This window comes from Panthera leo, chromosome E1, assembly GCF_018350215.1.
Source record: "Panthera leo isolate Ple1 chromosome E1, P.leo_Ple1_pat1.1, whole genome shotgun sequence".
NCBI classification, from domain to species: Eukaryota; Metazoa; Chordata; class Mammalia; order Carnivora; family Felidae; genus Panthera; species Panthera leo.
The window spans coordinates 40,888,778-40,909,899 of record NC_056692.1 but is presented as its reverse complement, the minus strand read 5'-3'; the positions used below and the strand labels follow the sequence as shown (position 1 = coordinate 40,909,899).

General features: G+C 57.1%; 3 protein-coding genes across 7 annotated transcripts; 2 read left to right on the top strand and 1 right to left on the bottom strand.

Annotated features, from left to right (window-relative positions):
- Nucleotides 1–398: 398 nt before the first annotated feature.
- On the top strand, nt 399–2,474 carry CCR10 (C-C motif chemokine receptor 10). The gene is made up of 2 exons (XM_042914425.1): nt 399–423; nt 1,251–2,474. The coding sequence occupies exons 1-2, from the start codon at nt 400–402 to the stop codon at nt 2,316–2,318; spliced, it is 1,092 nt and encodes a 363-aa protein (XP_042770359.1). The 5' UTR covers nt 399; the 3' UTR covers nt 2,319–2,474.
- A 2,038-nt stretch (nt 2,475–4,512) lies between these two features.
- Nucleotides 4,513–13,052, top strand: PLEKHH3 (pleckstrin homology, MyTH4 and FERM domain containing H3). Of its 4 annotated transcripts, none has more exons than XR_006196288.1 (13): nt 4,513–5,134; nt 7,092–7,147; nt 7,491–7,570; nt 7,673–7,864; nt 7,949–8,106; nt 8,214–8,334; nt 9,117–9,423; nt 9,985–10,192; nt 10,432–10,568; nt 10,841–10,973; nt 11,172–11,608; nt 11,931–12,122; nt 12,696–12,782. XR_006196288.1 is itself a non-coding variant. In XM_042914420.1 (13 exons), the coding sequence occupies exons 1-13, from the start codon at nt 4,973–4,975 to the stop codon at nt 12,870–12,872; spliced, it is 2,376 nt and encodes a 791-aa protein (XP_042770354.1). In that variant the 5' UTR covers nt 4,513–4,972; the 3' UTR covers nt 12,873–13,052. The 4 variants fall into 4 exon arrangements, 3 of the variants coding, with proteins under 3 accessions (XP_042770354.1, XP_042770352.1, XP_042770353.1); XM_042914420.1 differs by having other exon boundaries at nt 10,432–10,559; nt 11,172–11,633; nt 12,696–13,052; XM_042914418.1 differs by having other exon boundaries at nt 11,172–11,633; nt 12,696–13,052.
- Nucleotides 13,053–13,999: 947 nt separating this feature from the next.
- Nucleotides 14,000–19,029, bottom strand: LOC122206027 (tubulin gamma-2 chain). 2 transcript variants are annotated; one of them, XM_042914753.1, is made up of 11 exons: nt 18,805–19,029; nt 18,414–18,526; nt 18,025–18,192; nt 17,643–17,711; nt 16,798–16,877; nt 16,260–16,386; nt 15,575–15,661; nt 15,319–15,468; nt 14,779–14,931; nt 14,526–14,687; nt 14,000–14,398 (listed from the first exon to the last, which is right to left on the bottom strand). In XM_042914753.1, exons 1-11 carry the CDS (start codon nt 18,851–18,853, stop codon nt 14,201–14,203), a joined length of 1,356 nt encoding a protein of 451 aa, XP_042770687.1. In that variant the 5' UTR covers nt 18,854–19,029; the 3' UTR covers nt 14,000–14,200. The 2 variants fall into 2 exon arrangements, with proteins under 2 accessions (XP_042770687.1, XP_042770688.1); XM_042914754.1 differs by lacking the exon at nt 16,798–16,877 and having other exon boundaries at nt 14,307–14,398; nt 18,805–19,023.
- Nucleotides 19,030–21,122: the final 2,093 nt, after the last annotated feature.

Sequence of the window (21,122 nt, the reverse complement as noted above, 5' to 3'; positions counted from 1 at the left end):
CCTGGAGATGGGGAGATAAGTAAGTAAAAGAATCTAACATTTTCTGAAGGCAAATTGTGCCCCCAAACACCCGTGCTAGGCACTCTCATTACCCTGTCAACTCAGCATTTTTACCTTACTCCACTTTACAGATGAAAAGCCTGAGGCTCAAAGAGGTAAACGTGCTCAAGATCACACAAGTAGCTAGCAAATGGTATTCCAAAAACCCATTCTTTTTCTACTGGCAGGGTAAAAAAGAAAAAAAAAAAATAGAGGGTGGAATGGGAAAGTTAGGTAAAAAGGGCTCACAGACCCTATCCCCACCGCCCTCTTGGCCCCTCTCCCCGCCCCTTCCTTCCTGTCCCACTAGCTTAACTTCTCTCCCTAGTGGCTATACCTCAGAAACCCGTGTAGCCAGAGATGGGGACGGAGCCTGCAGAACAGGTGGGAGTGGGGGCAGGGAGGAAGGGTTATAGAGAGGGAGGATAAGGCAAAGGGATGGGATTCCCCACTTGGTAACAAGCTTCTGCCATGCTATGACCCATCCAGGATGCCTGGAGCCATCTGGGATCAGGACCTTCCAGATAGATGGGGCTGGTGATGTGAGGCTGGGGTTGGGGTTTGAGACTGGACTGAGGGGAATAGTGAGCTGAACCTAGAGGTCCCAGGTTGCAACCGAGACCAGAAAACCTGAGGCCCAACCCTTGAGACCCCCCGCCTTGCCATGAGTCGTTCAGTGTACCTGTACTGGAGGTAGAGATGGGGCAGGGAGGGGAGAAAGGAAAAAAGACATTAGAAACCCTCTCCACACCATGCCTGGAGTCCAGGGACCAGCCCTGAGGCAAAGCCTGAATGTGGGTGTTCCTCCAGGAGAGGGCGCTGCAAACAGAACTGAATCCCCAAGATCTATTAGTGACAGAAACCTTGGCTCATGGAGAGCCCAGGTGCTTCACATCCATGACCTCTTCCTTATTTCAAACAACTCTGCCGCTTGGGCTGGTCAGGGTTTCTAATCTCAACACTACATATTAGGCAACTGAGATACAGACAGGTCAAGGTCAGCCAGGAAGCTGGATGCAGAGGCAGGAGGGGTGCAGTGGAAGCCAAGACCTGTTGGGAGGGTGTGCTAGGAAGAGTTTGGAGAAGAGTTTGTATCTTCTCCCTCTGCACAACGGTCACACAGAAGCTCCCAGCTTGGAAGGTATGTGTGGGAAGGGGAGGTGTGTGGGAGGTGTCTCATAAGGTCTCTCCTCTCATTTTGACCTCCCCAGGTCTCCTGGAGCCCCTACTCTGGGTATGATGAGGAGGCATACTCAGCTGAGCCATTGCCAGAACTCTGCTACAAGGCGGATGTCCAGGCCTTCAGTCGGGCCTTCCAACCCAGTGTCTCCCTGGCAGTGGCTGCACTGGGTCTGGCCGGCAATGGCCTGGTCCTGGCCACCCACCTGGCAGCCCGACGTGCTGTCCGTTCGCCCACTTCTGCCCACCTGCTCCAGCTGGCCCTGGCCGACCTTCTGCTGGCCCTAACCCTGCCGTTCGCCGCAGCCGGGGCTCTGCAGGGCTGGAGTCTGGGAAGTGCCACCTGCCGCGCCATCTCGGGCCTCTACTCGGCCTCCTTCCACGCTGGCTTCCTCTTCCTGGCCTGTATCAGCGCCGACCGCTATGTGGCCATCGCGCGGGCCCTCCCCGCTGGACCGAGGCCCTCTGCGCCAGGCCGCGCACACGTGGTCTCAGCCATCGTATGGCTGCTGTCGCTGCTTCTCGCGCTGCCTGCTCTCCTTTTCAGCCAGGATGGGCAGCGGGAAGGCCAGCGGCGCTGCCGTCTCATCTTTCCCGAGGGCCTCGCGCAGACGGTGAAGGGGGCAAGCGCCGTGGCGCAGGTGGTCCTGGGCTTCGCGCTGCCGCTGGGCGTCATGGCCGCCTGCTATGCGCTCCTGGGCCGCACGCTGCTGGCCGCCAGGGGGCCCGAGCGCCGGCGTGCGCTGCGCGTCGTGGTGGCCCTGGTGGCGGCCTTCGTGGTCCTGCAGCTGCCCTACAGTCTCGCCCTGCTACTGGATACGGCCGACCTACTGGCTGCCCGCGAGCGGAGCTGCCCTGCCAGCAAGCGCAAGGATCTGGCACTGCTCGTGACCGGAGGGTTGGCCCTGGCCCGCTGCGGCCTCAACCCCGTACTCTACGCCTTTTTGGGCCTGCGATTCCGCCAGGACCTGCGGAGGCTGCTGCGGGGTGGGAGCTGCAGCCCAGGGCCTCGCCCCCGGGGCCGCTGCCCCCGCCGGCCCCGCCTCTCTTCCTGTTCGGCTCCCACTGAGACCCACAGTGTCTCCTCCTGGGACTACTAGGGCTGCGAATCAAGGGGAGAGGGCGGGCTGAGGAAATGATTCCAGGGAGGGTAGTGGGAAAGGGGAGTAGGTGGGGAGACCCTGAGAAGGAGGTAGGGACCTAAAGGAATTGCTTCTGTACTTTGCCACATTAAATTGATAACATGGAAATGAGATACAACCCAACAACTGTTACTATTTTTGAGTCACCGACTTGGAAGTGATTTGTAGCAGGGCAGAACCGGTGGGTTCCCCCTCCCCCTCAGTGCGCTTGGCTCTGAGTGGAAGGCGCTGAGAATCTGGGTGGGGGTGCAGGGCTGCTGAGCCTGCTGAAGCTCTAGGCACTGACACTCCCTCCACCTTCACCAGGTCTCTGTGAACAAGAGGTGAGGTGGGAAAGCTGCCAGGCAACGAGGGGCTGGGGTTCCTCTTAAAGTAGCATAAGGACGAGCTTTCTAACAACCACAGTGCTATCCAGTAATGGCTGCCTTATGAAGTACCGGGTTCCTGGCCTCTGGAATGTTCAGGCTAAGGCTGTTGGGGACTGTGTGTGCCTGTGCCTGGTGTGGGGGTAGGGACAATGGGCAGGAGATTTCCGTTTTGGGTGGGCTTTTGGATTAGATTACCACTTTACAGTCCCTTCTAAAGTTCTGTGGCGGAAAGAAAAAGGTTATTTAAAAAGTTGAGCCGGAGTTTTTCACCTTGGAGAAAAACCAAGGAGAGAATTCCAAATTGAAAATTTCCAGAGTCGTTATCATGGGTGTGGTGGGGGTGGGGGTGACTGCCATTCTCCATCTTCCCTGGGGACGGGGTCAGAGGAAATGCACTGAGCGTGCCGGAAAGAGAGAGGTTAGACATCGGAAAGAACTTTCCTGCAAAGACCCGGGATCTAGACAGGGAAGCGAGTATATGGTTTGAATGTCTCCATCCCTAGGAAATCTCAGTGCTGGTCACTGTCATCCGGGGTGAGGACAAGACGGGGATAGATAGCCTCTAGAGACGGTCGCATTGATTCCTGGTCTTTGTTTTACACAAGCACGATAGGCAGGATGGTGTTCACGTGCGACAAGGCTCGCAGTTTAATATCCGGTCAGCAAAGCTGCCCCTACCACTCCAGCCAGGAGTCTGGGGACCCCGGGCAAGAAGGGCGGGTGTGGCAGGGAGGTCTCAAGGGAGGCGCTGGCCTGACGTCCCCGCCCTGTCCCGCCCCGCCCAGCTCAGGCTAGCCTTCCTTCCTAGAGCCTCCGGCGGCTGAGACCAAGAGCCACCTCCACTAGGGGCCAGGATCCAGGGAAGGCCCGGAGATGGCGCCGATCTTCCGAAGGTCCCACAAGCCAGTCGCTGGGGGCCAACCTGGAACCCTCCACCGGAGACCGCGGGAATCGCCGCTGAGTCAGCAACGCACGCGCGCGCCCGCGGTCGCCCTGGCCCCGCCCCGTTCGCGGCCCCGCCCCGCCCCGGCCGTTTAGCGCCTGGCTTAACCCCTTCCGACATAGAACTCCAGGCTATTCACCCCAAGAGGCCTCCACTCTTCGAAGACCACAGAATTCCCTTGAATCTTAAGTCACTCTCCCCACTGGAGTTCAGTGAGCTGTGCGCTCTAAATTAGATTTCATTTCCGACCTAGGTCTTCACTTTCCCGAGTCTCTTAATTCCCGAGTCACCTTAATTTTTAAAGCGACTCACATCAAGGAATTGGACTACTCTATCCAGGGGCGGAGAGCTAGCTGCGTCTAGAGCTGAGCCTGGCGCAGGTAGCTAAGTCTCGCTCCTTTCTCAGGGACCCTGAGACGAGACAGGGTTTCAGAGGGCAGCAGTCGGGACCTTCCTTCATGCCCTATGCCCTTCCTTCTATAAAGCTCCTCGAGAGGGTTTTTAATCTCTTGGTTGGTGAGCCAAGAGTTAAAACGGGCATGAAGGCGGGCTTCCGTGACATCACTAGCACTCCGAGTCCGACCTCAGAGACAGGGGCGTGGCTAACATCGCACAGCCCCCTCCCTCCTTATTCCTCTGCTCCTCCCGGCTGTCACCAAGCCAGGGGCACATGATGCAACCCGCCGCGGTTTCAGTGGTCTGATTGGTGGCCGCGCCCGGCGCCAGGCACAGGGATTGGTCAGGGGAGGCTGTGACGAAAACTGCACCCTGCCCTGTAAAGAAGGGAGGAGAGAAAGAAGAGGGAAAGGGGGGGGCCGTCGGAGGGGAGGGGGTTGGGGAGGCGGGGTCCCAGAGCTGTGCTCGCGCCCCTAGCGCGCCAGTCCCGGGGCTGCAGGGAGCGCAGCGCGCGCGGCCCGGGCCCCGGCCACCGGACACTCTACCGGACACGACCCTCCCTGGAGCTTGGACAACTGCCCACCTCGGACACTGCACCGGACACTGCCCCCCACAGGGCTGGACACTACAACGGACACTACTTCCCAGCTCCGGACACTGCTCCCCCACCAGCCCTGGACGCTTTCCCCCTCCCCCTCTGGGGGCGCAGACACCGAGACCCCGCAGGCGCTAGCAAGAGACCCCTTGCACCCCAGCGTCTGACACTGCCTCCTCCTTGTCCCCTTCTCTCTTCCCCTCCTCCCGCTGCATCATTCCCTCGCTCGGGTCGGAGCCCCGCCAGTTTCTCCGACCCCCTGCAGCTCGGCCCGGCTGCCCGAGCCCCCATCCCCCGGCTGCTCGCCCGGATGCCTCTCCCCGGGGGATTGTGGTGGCTCCTCTGCTGCCGTCGAGGCTTTACTCTTCTGCACCGGGACTACGGGGACGGCGAGCTTAGCGGGGACGGGGACGAGGACGAGGACGAGGAGACCTTTGAGCTGCGGACCCCGAGTCCAGCGGGCGGCGGGAGGGTAAGTCCCGGGGGGTTTGGAGTCTTGTCTCAATCCCTCTCACCAAAACCAGCCGTCACGTCTGATCCTGCTCCAGACTCCAGCCAAACGGCGTGCTCTTGGCGGACCGGGGACATGGGAGAGGTTTTTGCCTGGGGGCCAGGAGCCCCCCCCCCCGGAGCTCAAGGAACAGTCCTACTGGGGATGTGCCTGTGGGTCTCGAGCCTCATGCTGGGCGCTGTCCACCTGCTAGGGGCCCTGAGGCAGGGGAGGCGTCACGCGTGGCCCGACCTGGCCCTGCCTCTCCCTTCCCCGCCGGGCCCGCGTCCCATCCCGTCTCCTTCCGCCTCCGCCAGCGCCGAGGAATGTGGCGAGGCCGGCTGGGCGGCTCGGACGCCTGGGTCCGCTCCGCTCCCAGTTTGTGAGCGCTGAGTGCTGGGGCCAGATGCCGGAGCTCCCGCCGCGGGGACGTGGGAGAGGGGGAGAAGGCATCCTCAGATTGGGGGCCGTGGCAGGGACCCCACGGACAGGGAGCTGGGGGCGACCGCTCTTCGAGGACCCATCGTCATTACCCTGCCACTCAAGACAGAACTCTCGGCCCTCCCTGGTGAGGCTCCTGGGGAATTTCGGAGGGGATGGTGAGGGACACGGCTCCCCGGTTTTGTGGAATCTCCCCGTGGGGAAACTGAGGCTCGTTGGTCTGGAAGACCTCCAATTCATGACGTCCCCTCCCCGATTCCCCTGCACACCGGCAACCAGACTCCCGTGTGCTATGGTCTGGGTCAGGCTCCCATCCCCCACTCAGGGGTCCCCAGCAGGCCCGGTGGCTCGGTGCCCGGGTGGGGCGGGCTGCGCCGCTGGGGCCGGCGCCAGCACCTGGCGGAGGCGGAGGGCGGATAAATATAGAGGGGGGTGGAGGGAGGGAAGCAGGGGACGGCGATTAGGGGAGTTGGTCTAAGAGAGTGGTCAGCACCTGCCCCCGTGGTGGTGTGGCTAAGAACTCCTTTTAGACCCTCCAGAAAATAGGTTGATCTGTCACTCAGGAAGGCACAGGACCCAGGCGTCCCCAAGCTTCCAGCCTGGACAGGGTCGGCAGTATGAACCACACCATTGCCTCCCTCATGCTCCACCTCCACCCCCCTCCACTGAGCTTGGGGACAGGTGTCCCTGCCTCCCCCACCTCCCCCTCCTGGCCTTAGCAGTGTGGGAGCAAAGGGACGATGGCACCGTTCCTGCCTGACCTGGCTCCTGGACGGATTTTGGCCTCTCTCAGACCCCAGTCTACAGTTGAAGTTCCAGGACAAGGGGGAGAAGGGCAAAATCCTGAGCTGCATCTCCCCCGGAGAGCCTGTGCCATTTTCCAGCCTGCCCTTCCTGAGCCCCAGCAAAGGGGGAGGGTCTGCTTACCATTGAGTCTGAGGGGTGTCTATGGAAGGGCAAAAGTAGTTCTTGGAGAAAGCCCTATACTGAAAAAGTCCTTCTTCCCTTCATCCACTTCTGTGCCCACCACCTGCCTGCCTGCCAGCCAATGAAGGGAAAATGAGGAGGAGGGGGTGACTTCCAGCAAGAAGAAACTTCACCCACCTCTCTCTTTTCAAAGATGGGGAAGCCAAGGCCCAAAGGCTCTGCCGACTTGTGAAGGTTCCACAGCCAGTTAGTGATTCGAGTTAGTGGTCAGGCTGTTACTAGAACCCAGGTCTCCCCACTCCCTGCACAGTGTTCTTTCCACTGTATCCCGCCCTGATTTAAGTCTTCAAAGGGAAACGGAGACAAGGCGGGAGGCTTCGCTTCTTAGCTCGGGCAGTTCTGTACAGACTGGAAGAAGGGGCGACCTTCAGCTTCTACTCACTCCCTCACAGTCATGACCCTACTCCTTGATTCCTCAATTCCCTGAGCAGCGCTGTCCTGGGGGCAGAAGCCACCGGCATCCTGCGATGACGGCTCTGATCCTGAGGGCTGCCCCCGCCTGTTTCCCCAGGGCCCCTTGGACGTGACGCTGACTCAGCCGGTGAGGAGCGGGCCAGCCTCTGACAGGTGAGCTCGGCCCTGAGTCTCGTGGTCTGGAGACCCCAGCCCGTTCCCGGGACCCCAATCCTCGCCGTCTGCCCTCCCGCAGTTGTGCAATAAGGGAGAGGCCTTACGCCGGACGCTGTGGTTTGGCCGGGGTCCCGGGGGGGCGGTCCGACTGGGGGCGCGGGGAGAAAGGGGGGGGGTCTGGGCTATTTCTGGTGCGAGGTCAGAACGGCCCAGCAGTTCCCACAGCCTGGGGGAGGGGTGTCCCGGCGCTTGCAGTCTGGGGAGCCCCGACTGAGGAGCCCCCTGGAGGCGGGGTGCAGGACCGACAGCCTCGCCCAACCCTCCCTCCCCTCTGGCCCAGGCTGCAGAGCTGGGAGGAGACGCGAAGTCTCATCCCAGAGAAGGGGCCGCCGGAGGAGGACCCGGACGTCGTGGTGAAAGGTGGGGACCCACCTCATGCACTCTGGAAGCCCCAATCCCAACCCTCCAGGGGATAGTGTCTTCTCCTACTCACCTCCTTTCCTTCCCTCTTCTGCCCTCCAGGTTGGCTGTACCGAGAGCCCCGCGGAGGAGGGGCGCGGCCCTGGTTGCCCCCGCGCCGGGCCTGGTTCGTGCTCACCAGGGACTCCCTGGATCAGTTCAGCAGCAGCGGGAAGGGGGCGCGGCGCCTCGGGAGCCTCGTGCTCACCAGCTTGTGTTCGGTGACCGGCCCGGAGCGCCGACCCAAAGAGACCGGTGAGACTTCGTGGGGACTCTTGTACCTCCCTGGGCAGCAGCCCCGCCGGCCCTAATCGCCCTCCGCGGGCTCTTTTTCCCCAGGTCTGTGGTCAGTGACCGTGTCTGGCCGGAAGCACAGCATCCGGCTCTGCTCCCCGCGCCAGGCTGAGGCGGAGCGCTGGGGGGTGGCGTTGCGAGAAGTGATCGCCTCCAAGGCACCACTGGAGACCCCTACCCAGCTGCTGCTTAGGGACATTCAGGTGTGAAAGAAGGGACTTCGTCGAGAAAGAGGAGGGTGGTGAATCCAGAAGCTGTCTGAGTTCATGGAGAGCCCCCTTTCCCATCCCTGTGACTCCTTAACTTCTAGGAGAGTTGCGGGGATCCGGAAGCTGTGGCCCTTATTTACCGACGGAACCCAATTCTGAGGCACACCAGTGGGGCCTTGTACGCTCCACTCCTGCCCCTGCCCTACGGTGTCAGCGCCCCAGGTGAGTGGTGCCATGGCCCAAGTCCCTTGGATGGGGAATCTGAATGCCTCACTTGACGGGGACTTAGAAGTCCAAAGCAAACCTAGCCCCTCACTTTTCCAAGGATGAAGGTGAAAATAGAAGCTGACCAAACTGATACCCAAGGTGGAGGAGAGGGAAGCCAGCACAGGAAAAGAGGCTCCCTTTGACCACCTTCCCTGTGGGTCTCATTCTGCCTACTGATATTCCTTCATGAGTTTTTACACTCTCTGTCCTATTTTTCAGTATACTCTTAAGACCAAGTCATACCGCCTTTACAACTGCTGGACAGGCCAGAACTTTGGGACAATGTGCTGGCCTCATTCAGCTACACCTCTTCCCCAAAAGGAACAGTGACTAGTCAGGCCCTAAAGCTAGAAGATTAAGGAGGGCTGGGAGACAAACCCTTGTTTCAGGACTCCCAGTCCAGCCTGTTTTCTAGTTCATGGTGATGGCTCTTAGTGCCCAATTGCAGAATCTGGGGTTTGAGCCTATTTCTTTTAGTCAACCCCTGTAGCTCACAAACTCAGAGAGCAGCCTCAGTGGATCCCGAGGTGGAGATGCCTGGGAGGTAGGGGTTGAGAGCTTGGCTCTGTGGGGACCATTGCTTTCCCTTCACTCTTCCTGTCGTTCGAACTCTCCCCTCCTTGCCATCCCCTGTCCCCTTATATTCCCTCTGACCTTTCCCTGGTTCATGCCTTCCTTCCAGGGCCCAGCTCTGTGTCCCCTCTCCAAACCGTCCCTCCACCCCCACCCTCCCACAGGTCCGGGCTACGCACCCTTGCGCGAGGAGGCGGTGCGGCTGTTCCTGGCGCTGCAGGCGCTGGAGGGGGCGCGGCGCCCCGGGCCCCTGATGCAGGGTGTGCTCCAAACCTGCCGGGACCTGCCTGCGCTCCGCGACGAGCTCTTCCTGCAGCTGGCTAAGCAGACCTCGGGCCCCGCAGGCCCCCCTGGGCCCCCAGCTACCCAAGACCCCGCAGCCCTTCGGTACTGGCAGCTCCTCACCTGCATGAGCTGCACCTTCCGGCCTGGGGGAGCTGTGAGGGGGCACCTCCTGGGGCATCTGGAAAGGTGAGAGGGGAGGGGTGGGGTAAGGCCAAGGCAAGGGAGCTGACAGGGCTGGGAGAGAATGACAGGCCTTGCCAAATTGTTTGGTGGAGGGAGAATTTAGGCCCAGCGAAGGGAAGAGACTTGACCGCTGCTAATATGTACACCGTCTCTGTGGGAATTAAAGATCTGATCCCACTTTCGGTGGGAGGAATTACAAAAGGCGCCCCCTTTGGGCAGAGGAATTACTAAAGGCTGCTTTTCCTCGGGGCTGAGGCAGCCAGTTGCAAAGCGGAATGAGGCTGGATTTTGGATTCCAACCCGAAGGAGGAAGGAGGATCGTGGAGACTTTGGGAAGTGGGAGGGGGCAGTGAGGAGCAAGCTGTCAGGGCCTTAGAAAGTAATTCAGATCCACGTGGTGCGCCAAGGGTAGATCCAGAAGAGAGAGGGTCGCTGCCTTCAAGGAACTTAGAGTTGGAAGGAAGGGAACCGATTAGATGAAAGAAACGATAAAATAAGAGGGCGAAAGGAAGGGGGAGAAGGTAAGCTCTCCGAGCACCGATCCTCGGGTTTTCCCTACCCCAGGACCGAGCAGGCGCTCCCGGACACAGAACTGGCGGAATATGCGCGCTTCATCCGGAAAGCGCTGGGCCGGACGCGCGGCCGGGAGCTGGTGCCTTCTCTGGCAGAGATTTCAGCGTTGAGCCGACGACAGGAGCTTTTGTGCACCGTGCACTGTCCGGGGGCTGGTGCCTGCCCTGTGGCCATAGACTCTCACACCACAGCGGGGGAGGTAAGGCCAGAAAAGACCCCTGAAACCACAACCCTTCCCGCCCCCCCCCCCCCCGCCTCCCCCCACCCCAGCTTCCCATGCCTGGCTCTCCTGGTTCCCGGGCCCTAGGTTTGCCCAAGCCTGAGATTCATCATTTGAGTCAGGGATGTGTATGGAGGGACTGAGAGAGCTGAAAGAACCCTCCAGATGGCAAGACCCCTGCGCGGTCTGACCTTCCCCTCATGCCTTCTCCCATCCAGGTTGCTCGAGAGCTCGTGGGACGGCTGGGCTTGGCCCGTAGCCGGAACGCATTCGCGCTGTATGAGCAGCGAGGGGCCCAGGAGCGAGCCCTGGCTGGGAGCACTCTCGTGGCCGACGTGCTCACCAGGTTTGAGAAGTAAATGTCCAGCCCCAGCCCCTCTCTCCGTTAACCCATCAGCCTCTCAGCTCTGGTCAATCCCTGAGCAAACTTTTATGAAGCCCTGGCCATTTGCCCTGCACGGTAACGTTTGCTGGTTCACACATGGAGCCTGCCCTCGGGCAGTTTGCTGTTTGGCTTCAAGGCGTCCCAAACTTCTGGCTCCGCCCCCCCCCGTTTGGTCCCGCCTCCGGCCAGCGCCTAGGGGAGTCTCGCTTCTGCCTCGCACCGAGTCCTTATCTCTTCTTTAGTTTGGCAGCGGAGGAAGCCGGGCTGGATGATTCGACGGACTCTGGTTGGAGACTATGCCTGCGTCTTCACGGGCCTCTGCACCCAGAGGGGCTGTCCCCAGACGGTCACGAACTGCCTTTCCTCTTTGAGCAGGTGAGGCTCTCCAGCGTTCACGCCCCTCCCCCCCCCCCCCACAAGACTCGCGGGCCTGAACCCCTCCCTTTCTGGGCCGTCTCATTTCATACTTATGGCAACCTCGCGGGAGGCTTTACTTGAACCCAGACCTCGGATTTTGCACCCCGAGGTGACTTCGCCGCCGCTGCCACGTTGACACCCACTGCCTCCTCTTAGGCTCACGCTCTGCTGCTCCGCGGCCGGCCGCCCCCGCCCGAAGACACGCTGCGCGCCCTGGCGGCGCTGCGTCTGCAGAGCCTGCACCGAGACTTCTCCCCCAGGGAGCCCCTGCCACCCCTGGACCGCCTGCTGCCGCCCCCCGCCCCGCCACGTGAAGACCCTCCCCGCCCAGTCCCCAGGCCTCCTCCCTCCGCCGCCCTGCTGGCCGGGGCAATCTGGAGTCCGGGCCTGGCCAAGAGGCGGGCGGAGAGGACCCGGCGCGGCGGCGGGGCCGGCAGCACGGCGGGAAGCGTGGCCCGCGAGGGAGGAAGTGGCGCCGGCACGGCGGCCGCTGTGCTGGGCGGCTGGAAGCGGCTACGGGGCATGGGCCGAGCTGAGGCCATGGCTGCCTACCTGGCTCTGGCGGCGCAGTGTCCAGGGTTCGGCGCTGCTCGGTATGACGTTCTGGAGCTGAGCACGGTGAGGGGGAGAAGGGAGAGGGGACTCTGGCGGCCCAAGCCCTACACCTTTGCCCCAGAGCCACAAGCCCCACTGTGGGTCAAGTCACTCCTGACACCCAGCACAGCTGCCCCTCCCAAATCCCAGGAGTCACTCCCTGGCCCTTGGGTTCTCACCTCTCCAGAGCCTTAAGCCCCTCCATGCAATGTGGATCATAGAGGGGACTGGGAAACTCCCTGCTCACAGCCATCTCCCCCCACCAAAATTAATGCTACAGGGTTCCCTCCTTCCACCCTGACTCTGCCTGTCTGTCCATAGGAGCCTGGTGGGGGCACTCCACAGAAGCTATGCCTGGGCTTGGGAGCCAAGGCCATGTCCCTCTCCCGGCCAGGTGAGACAGAGCCCATCCACTGTGTCAGCTATGGCCATGTGGCCGCCTGCCAACTGATGGGCCCCCACACCCTGGCACTGAGGGTGGGAGAGAGCCAGCTCCTCCTGCAGAGTCCCCAGGTGAGTAGAAAGAGGGTGTGGAAGGTGGAAGGAAAGGAAAGGATGTCAAGAAACATTTTATTAAACACTGAGCATGGGGCAGATACAGTTCTAGGCACCGGGGATCCACCTGTGATCAAAGAGAGGCTCAAGGAGCTGATATTAATTAGAGCAGGAGTGTCAGACACTGAACAAGGAATCAAAAACCATATAAGAAAGTGATAAACGCTACCAAGGGAAGGGTAGTGTGACAGGAAGTGACTGGAGGGGGGTCATAGCATTAGGTAGGACAGTCAGGAAAGGATACTCAAAGTGACCTTTAAGCTAGCCACAGGAAGATCTGGGGGAACAGCATTCCAGGTAGAAGATATTCCAAGTGTAAAGGCCTTGAGATGACAATCCACTTAGCATCTTTGAAAAGCAGAAAGACACCAGTGTGACTGGCACATAGTGAGTGAGGGAGAGAGCGGTGATGAGGAAGGAAAGGTCGTAGGGGGCAGCTCTAGTAAGGCCCTGGTAAGGAGCCTGGGTGGAGGATGAGACAAAGGAGAACCCAGTGGCCCCTACTGCACTCTGACCTCTGCCTTCTCTTAGGTGGAAGAGATCATGCAGCTGGTGAATGCCTATTTGCCCAGTCCCTCCCCCGAGAGGCCCTGCCGCAGCCCTTCTCCTCCATGCCAAGACCTGCCAGACACCTCCCCTCCCAGCCAGCACCCGGGCCTGGACGAGCCCCAGGGACAGTCTGGCTGTTTGGGGCAGCTGCAGGACTGAGCCTGCCAAGAGGTCACGACCTCCCTTCTGCCTCCAGCCTGGACCTGGACTGCTCTGAGATTTGAGGGAACCGTGGACCCTTTTGGCCCTGCAGGGACAGGGCACACACCACACCCAAGGGCTGCAATGGGTGCAGACAATTTTCTAGTTTGTTTCTTAATTTATTTGTAGAAGAGAAGCAAAAAGAAAAAAAAAATCCTTATTTACACAAACCCTTCCTGTGGGAGTGTTGTCAGTGGGACAAGTTAGAGTCCCCAGAGCTCAGAGCTCCACCTCTGGGGACGCCCACACTGTGGGCTTTTACCAGCACTGAAGGGAGTCTGGACACCACAGGGCTCCACCCTCCTTGACCTTCTGGATTTAACCTCCTCTTAGCCAGCATGCTGCCACAGGGTGGTGGGTGGGGCAGGCAAGAGGGCAGTTTTGGAGGCTGGCAATTACTCACCCTTGCTTCTCCATTGAGTGGCATAGGGGTGGCCTCCTGGCGTCTCTAAGGCCGGAAGGCAGTGAGTCATCAGGACTGGCACTACCCAGTTCCTACCCTGGTGTCCAGCTTCTGGGCCCTAGTTGGGTCCATCTTTTGTGTGCCTACTGCTTTGGGCCTGGAATGGAGAGAAGCCTGGGGCAGGATCAGACCCAAGAACTTCTCTGGCACAGATAATACCTTATCGGGATGGGCTCAGTCCTACTCCCGAGTTCTGTTCCTGCTTTATCAAGTTAGTTTGAATCGGGTTGCGTTCCTGAGGATCTGATAGCCTTGGGCACTGGGAATCTAGAGTTCTGGCTTTCCTGACCTGCTCAGAATGCTGCAGGCCCTCCTTCTCTAGCCCCCACAGCCTCTTCGCTAGCGGAAGAAGCTGGGGCAATATTGATCCACCCTGGGGCAGGAGCGTAGGCCACTGAGGACATAGCAGACCTCAGTAAACCTCTGTAATCTTGAGAGTAGGGCTGACTCTAGTAAAGCAGCCTGGTTCTAGACAAGGTATGCCAGTGGAAATAGTGACCACACTAAGACCTGGACTAAGTGGACTAAGATAAAGGCCACATACCTGGGAACTGGGAGGGAGCATGGGTCATCCCCTATATTCACAGACCAAGCCCTGACTATATCCACAACCAAGCTCTGACTGTATTCACGACAAAGCTTTATTGCTTTATTCAAGCTAAATGAGCAATATCAAGGGTCAGGTCAGAGAAGGGTGGAAGTAGGACCAGCTCCTGGGCTGGAGATAAACCTAGGAAGGTTTTTGGTGACAAGAATCTGGGTCACAGGGACCAGGCACAATGGGGACTATGCATACTGTCCAGGGGAAGTGGTGGGGAGGAAGTCACTGCTCCTGGGCGCCCCAGGAGATGTAGTCTGGCCGTGTGGCTGCATGGTACTCGTCGATGAGTTCCTGCACAACCTCCCTGGACGTGTCCAGCTCATCAAAGTTCTCCTTGAAGATGTCCTCCTTGCGGAACTGCTCCAGGAAGGCCTCCCGCTTCCGCAGCTTGTCATACTGCTGGCAGGAACTTTCAAAGAGCTGAAAGAGATAGAAATCTCCAGGATGGGAACCAGTGCATGATAAGGGGCTGGAATGGAATGGGGGAGAATGATAAGGGTGTCTACTGGAACTGAATGGCCAAAGAAGACCAGGAGATTAGGCTCACCGAGGAGATGCTGGTGTGGTTGGCCATCATGAGCCCACTGACCCGGTGGGCCGAAGGCAGGTAGGGAGACTTCCTTGACAGGGCCACCTGGATGCTGGCAGGGCCCCAGGGGATGAAGTTGGCCAACTTCCGCTCCCGGATCCTCTGCAGACTCTTGTGGACCTAGCGGGGAGGGGTGGACACAACAGTGGTGGTGGTAGCCTCTCCTCTACCCCTGTGGGTTCCGGGGGTGGCACGAAGGGGCCTCACCTACCTGGGTGGGGTCCACCTCCCCCTGGATGATGTTGAGGATGGCGATGTAGCAATGGTTGGTCTGGCGATCCCGGCCCGTGGACACCATCACGTTCTTGGGCTGCAGCAGCCGCCTCATGACATCCAGGACTGTGGTCTTCCTCACGCTGGCCACCTGAGGGGAGAGCGGGCCACGGGGACCAGGCCAGCACTCAGGGCACGGTCCAATGGCTGACCCCCATCAGACGCAGGCTAGGATGGTCTCTCTGGGAGGCATCTTGAGATTCAGGTGTACACTGAGCCTTGGCTGCAGGACCAGGAATCTTAGCCCTCCTCAGCTCAGCAAGGTCATGCCCCTGTGCGGGAGCATCAGCAGACCCCACGTAGCCCGGGCCCTACAGGGAGCCAGGGGTGTAGGGAAGAGGAGAACAAGTCAGCACGGAGCTGGACAGTCTGTGCCTGTCCCTGAGCACAGAGCCTCTGGGGCTACAAAGAGCGGCTCCTGGAGGGCGCAGCAGGGGGACAGAAAGGCTAGGGCAGGGCCTGCTGGGGCTGCTCCTACCGACTGGTCCGTGGTGAGCGGGGTATAGCCGGTCATGAGGAAGTGGAGTCGAGGAGTGGGGATGAGCGAGGCGATGAGGCCGATGAGGTCGTTGTTCATGTAGCCAGGGTAGCGCAGGGTGGTGGTGCTGGCTGACATGATGGTGGACACCTGGGGACGGGGGTGCCGGGTCATGGGCCTTGGCCTGGGGCGGGGCCTCCCTTCCCCAGATGGCACTCCAGTAAGGAGGGTTTCCAGTCCAGGAGCAGGGGCTCACCAGCTGGTTGATCTGGGAGAAGGATGGGTTCTGGATGTGCAGGCGGTCTGTGGCGATCCGGTTCAGGGCTGTGTTGTCCAGTACCACCTGGGGGGACAGAAGAGGGTCACGGCACCTTTTTGAGGAGAAAGGGGGCAGAGAGATAAGTTATTAGCTTTACCCCCTCTAAATTCTAAAAACCAGGAAGTGCGTTAACTTAAAAAGGAAAATACTGTCCCTGGGGCATCACAAGACACTTTTCTACCATCCTGTAAACAAATTGTCTCCATGTGCCATCCACTGTGCCTGGTTCTGGAGACACCATGGAGGGTAAAACAGGCACGGTCTGTCCCCTTCACCAGGTCTACAGAAAAGTACAGTTACAGCCTGAAATATGCACGAAGGAATTTGACCTTGAATGCGTGGTCAGAGAAGGTTTTACTATGAAAGTGCCCCTTGGGCTGAGAATTTAAGCATGAGTAGGCATTAAATAGGCTAAATGGGGACACATGTCAGGGGTATTCACTTTGTTGAGAGCAACTTGGGGTCAAGTCCTTATTTCATAATTTGGGCCACCAGGTATGGATTTATTTGGTCCTCTGTTCTCTGGGCAGGGGCTTGGGAAGGGCAGGGTGTACATGTCCCACTGGTTTGAGGAGGTGGAGCAAAGCACTCCCACCCCCCCACTCCTTTCTCGGGCACTCACCACACAGTCTGCGTTCTGGGTCAGCCTCTTGAGCGTGAGCAGGGAGTTGTAGGGCTGGACCACCACATCGCTCATCTCGTCCTGGTTGGGAAACACTGAGTATGTCTGCACCAGCTTCTTGGGATACCTGGGGGTGAAGAAGAGGGAAAGGAGAAGGTGACAGTGAACTGGAAGGACTCCCATCACTGCCCACCTTGGTCTTCTCTAGAGATAATAGGGTCATTCCTTTCCAAGTGCCACCAAGCTTTTGTACAAAAGGCGGGTGAGGGCAGAACTGAGTGTTTAGAGCCCAGGAGCCAAAAAGGATAAACCTAAAGCATCACACCCACCAAACCCTGTAGGTCCCTCCTCTCCCTAGGCAAACCCCCTCCTGGAAGTTACTGTTTCCTAGATGTTCCCTGGATGGCCAGGCTCTATTTCTACCAGTGACTCAAAGCAATAGTGCCAAGCCGTTCAGTCCAAGAAAAAAAAGTGACAAAAAGGAAAGACCTTACCCAGGGAACCAGGGCTAATGCCCTCTCCCCAAACACAGGGTTACCTGTCATTCAGTCGTTCCAGAAGGTAGGAACCCAGGCCAGAACCGGTCCCCCCAGCAATGGAATGACACAGCACAAAGCCCTGCATGGGGAGAGGCAGTCTCCAGGGATCTGGGGAAGAGGCTTTAGGCTTGTCTCATTCCCTACTCCCAACACACTCCTGTCTCAAGGCTGCTTCTGTGTCCATCAGGCTGAGGCTCCTTGGGAAGGAAGACTCATGCCTAAGGAGCTGATGCCATCCACATTAGGATCTCTTTGAGGACAAGTACTGTACCTTTCTTTAAAAAATTTGTTTTTAAATATCTATTTTTGAGAGAGAGAGAGAGAGGCAGAGAGAGAGGGAGATCTGAAGCAGGCTCCTGGCTCTGAGCTGTCAGCACAGAGCCTGACACAGGTTTCAAACACGTGAACCATGAGATCATGACCTGAGCTGAAGTAGGACACTCAATGACTGAGCCACCCAGGTGCCCCTGTACCTTTCTTTTTAAATGTTTTTTTTTAATTTACTTATTTTGAGAGATAGCAAGTAGAGGAAGGGCAGAGAGAGAGAGAGAGAGAGAGAGGGAGAGAGGGAGAATCCCAAGCAGGCTCTGAGCTGTTAGTGCAGAGCCTGACTTGGGGCTCAATCTCACGAACCATGAGATCATAACCTGAGCAGATATCAAGTCAGTCGACTGAGCCACCCAGGAGCCTCTGTACCTTATTTACCTTAATATCTCACATATGATGCTCCAAAAATCAGTTTTAAATAGAATTGCCCCCATCACACCACCTGTTCGGACTACCTCCCGACCTTTCCCCAGCACTTATCAGCTTTTTCTTTTCTTTCAGTGGGGCTGAACCTCACCTCTAAGCTGTCACTTCCATCTGCTTCTCGGTCTATGATATCAAAAATGTCTTCATGGATTTTCTCACCCTGTATAGAGAGACATGGAAGTGAGGGTAAGGATGAAGGTTCTGGGGAGTACCTCTTTTCAGCACCAAGAACACCCCCTGGGACACTACTGCCACCCTCAAACAGAGCCTCAGCTGTGACCCTCAACCCAAAAAAGCTACTTTTCAAATGATTTGCAGCTTGCATACACCTCTCCCTGGCTCTCCCTCTTGTCAGGGTATCCCTTTGTCTCTTATTTATTGTCTATCCGGTCTGGTCAAATCCCCAGGCTGCCTGAGCCTGCCTTGCCCTAGGGAGGGAACATCAAGGGTTTCTGGGATGGCCACCCAGATACCTGCGAGAATCCACTGGCCCAGTTGTTGCCAGCCCCTCCTCCATGCTCTGACAGGTAGATGTTCTCTGGGTTGTAGAGCTTGGCATAGGGGGAGTTGAGGATGGAGTGGATCACCCGGGGCTCCAGGTCCAGCAGCACGGCCCTGGGGATGTAGTGCTCATCGTCTGCCTGTCAAGGGGAGACCAGCAGGGTGGTCCAGTCAGCTAAGGCCCAGTCCTCCATCCTCCCAACTCTGGCTCCTGCCTGTCCTCCCTCCTCAAGCCAGCCGCCCTGACTCTTTTGCCCAAAGAGTTTCCTGGTACCAAGCCACTGCCCTTCCCTCAGGCCCCCCGGGGCCACTGTGGGGGGCGCGGGGGAGGGGGGGTGGCTGGCAAAGTCGCTGGGAGCACCTGGTAGAAAAAGACGTCCTTGCGGTCAGTGCCCTCGGTGGCGAACTCCTCCACGATGCCCTCGGGGCTGATACCATGCTCAGCACACAGTTGTTTCCAGAACTCGAACCCAACTGGGGGATGAGGAGAGATGCCTGGGTCTGATAGTCATAAGGCCTCAGCAGCCCAGGGTTAGGCTCAGAGGCTGTCACACTCAGAGGCTGGGCCCAAGACACCTGGTCTGGGAGCTGTCACAGCCCAGGCGCGGCTCTCCATCGGGGCCTTGTTCATCATGCGCAATAGGGCAGGGGTTTCATGGAAGGGAAAGGGGGACTAGAGGATGCCAAGCACTTGGGTGGGACCCGAAGGGGCAGAACCGGAGACTGGAAGGGCCCGGCGCTCGCTCGCTCACTCTGGTTGCCGCACTGGCCCAGCTGCAGGGTGATGATCTCCCGGGGCATCGCTCTTCAGACGTGGGCGCGCCAGCCCTGCCCGGCGGGAGTCACGGCAGAGACGAACGCCTGGCAGCCGGGCTCGCGGGACGTGGGGAGCGCGCGTTCTCTTCGTCTTTTGACGCGAGTGCTCGGTCTGCGCGTGTGCAGTGCGGGCCTCCCCACTGCCGCCGGGCCGGGGAGCCCAACCTGGACATGATTTCCCCACTACAGTTACAGCTGGAATTCGGCACAGGCGCAGTGTGAGGCCACGCCCCCTCCTGCCCACCCACCCTAGCACCGCGCCTGCGCCGTGAAACTCTTTGGGGCTGCGGGGTAGCGACCCGAGCGTGGGGGCGGGGAGGGGCGGTCCAGGTGTATCGCGTCAGCTGCGTGCTACAGACGGGTGAGCGGCTTGGCGGCTCTTCTGGATAGAGGGGCTGGCTTGAAGCCAGTCTTTTTTTCAATTTCTATTTTTAAGTTAAATATACCTAACATAACATTTGCCATTTTAATCCTCTTTAATCGGACAGTTCTGTGGCATAATGTACATTCACACTGTTGCGCAACCATCACTATCATTCATCCCCAGAACTTCACCTTCCCAACCGAACCCTGTACCATAAATAATAACTCTCCATCTCCATCCCCATCAACATCCTACTTCCTGTCTCTATGACTTTGACCAGGTATCTTATATAAATGGAATTGCATAGTATTTGTCCTTTTGTGTCTACCTTATTTCACTGCATAATGTCCTCAAGGTTACTCCCATGTTGTAACGTGCCAGAATTTCATTCCTTTTTAAGGATGTATAATATTCCATTGTATGTTTATGCCACATTTTGCGTTTATCTATTCATCTGTAGATGGACGCTGGGGTTGGCTGTTGTGAATAATTATGCCATGAACATGGGTGTGTACAAATAAGTTTGAGTCCCTGCTTTCAATTATTCTCGGTATACACCCAGAAGCAGAATTGCTGGATCATATGGTAATTCTATGTTTAATTTTTTGAGGAATTGCTGTGCCATTTTCTTTCTTTTGTATTTTGAGAGAGAAAGAGAGAGAGAATGCATGCATGAGAGGGGCAGAGAGAGAGAGAGAGAGGGAGAGAGAATCCCAACCAGGCTCCTCACCATCCACGCAGAGCCCAATGCAGGACTCAAACCCATGAACCCAGAGATCATGACCTGAGTCAAAACCAAGAGTCAGATGATAACCGACTGAACCACCCAGGCGCCCTGGTACCATTTTCTATTGTGGCAGCACTATTTTACATTCCTACCTGTAATGCACAGGGGTTCCAATTTTTCCACATCCTCACCAACACTTGTTATGTTCTTTGTTTTGTTTTGGTTTGGTTTTTAATAATAGCCATCTTAATGAGTGTGAAGTGGTATCTCATTGTGGTTTCTGTTTTATTTTAAATTACAAAGTTTTAAACATACAAGCATGATTCTGTACTTTTATTATATATTTTTTGTTTTGAAATTTTCTATAAATGGTATTAGAGTATATATACTATACTTTTGTAACCTGCTTTTTTCACCCTACATTATATTTTTGTGATTTAGCAATGCTGATGCATGTAGATTTATTTCCACATGCTTTATATTTAACTGCTTTATAGTGTTTCATTGGATGAATAAATTAGTTTATACTATTTCCACACAAGGGTGATTCGATTGTTTCTACTTATCCCCTGTTACATAGAGTGAATACAGGATTTGTCACTTGTGAACGTGAAGGAGAATATCTCTACCACTGGCATGTGCATCTTCTTTAGAAGGTTTACAAACTTTACAAGGTTTCACTGTTTTTTCCTAGATGGTTGTACACCCTTACCAGCAATGGAGTTTTCATTTGCTTAAACCTGCATACACACTTGGATTGTCAGATCTTAATTTTTGTCCATCCCATGGATGCCCAAGGGGATCTCATGGTTATAATTTCCAGTTATGATCACAAGTGAAGTTCATCTGATTTGTTGTTGTTGCTGTTGTTAGTACCTTGCCCATATCTTTTGCCCATTTTTCTATTGGTCTATTTCTTTTGGACATAATAAGATACTCCACAGATTTTTTTCCTGGTTGTATGGGTTGCAAATATTGTCTCTTGGTCTATGGCTTGTCTTTATACTTTGCATGTGGTGTCTTTTGGCCTACAGAAGATTTTAATGTAGACAGTTATCCTTATTTTCCTTTCTGTTTTGCATGTTTTATACCTTGTTAAAGATAGCATCCCTTTCCCAGTGTCATAAAGCTGTCCCTTTATGTTTTCTTCCAGAAGCCCCATA

Bases quoted from the DNA above. Each gene is read 5' to 3' on its own strand.
- CCR10 (XM_042914425.1), top strand. From the start codon at position 400: ATGGGGACGGAGCCTGCAGAACAG. The intron at 424-1,250 runs GTGGGAGTGGGG...TGACCTCCCCAG, and splicing joins GGACGGAGCCTGCAGAACAG to GTCTCCTGGAGCCCCTACTC.
- PLEKHH3 (XM_042914418.1), top strand. From the start codon at position 4,973: ATGCCTCTCCCCGGGGGATTGTGGTGGCTCCTCTGCTGCCGTCGAGGC. The intron at 10,193-10,431 runs GTAAGGCCAGAA...TCTCCCATCCAG, and splicing joins CTCACACCACAGCGGGGGAG to GTTGCTCGAGAGCTCGTGGG. The intron at 12,123-12,695 runs GTGAGTAGAAAG...GCCTTCTCTTAG, and splicing joins TCCTCCTGCAGAGTCCCCAG to GTGGAAGAGATCATGCAGCT.
- LOC122206027 (XM_042914753.1), bottom strand. From the start codon at position 18,853: ATGCCCCGGGAGATCATCACCCTGCAGCTGGGCCAGTGCGGCAACCAG. The intron at 16,387-16,797 runs GTAACCCTGTGT...CTTCACCCCCAG, and splicing joins CTGGAACGACTGAATGACAG to GTATCCCAAGAAGCTGGTGC. The intron at 14,688-14,778 runs GTAGGTGAGGCC...CCTCCCCGCTAG, and splicing joins GGGAGGTGGACCCCACCCAG to GTCCACAAGAGTCTGCAGAG.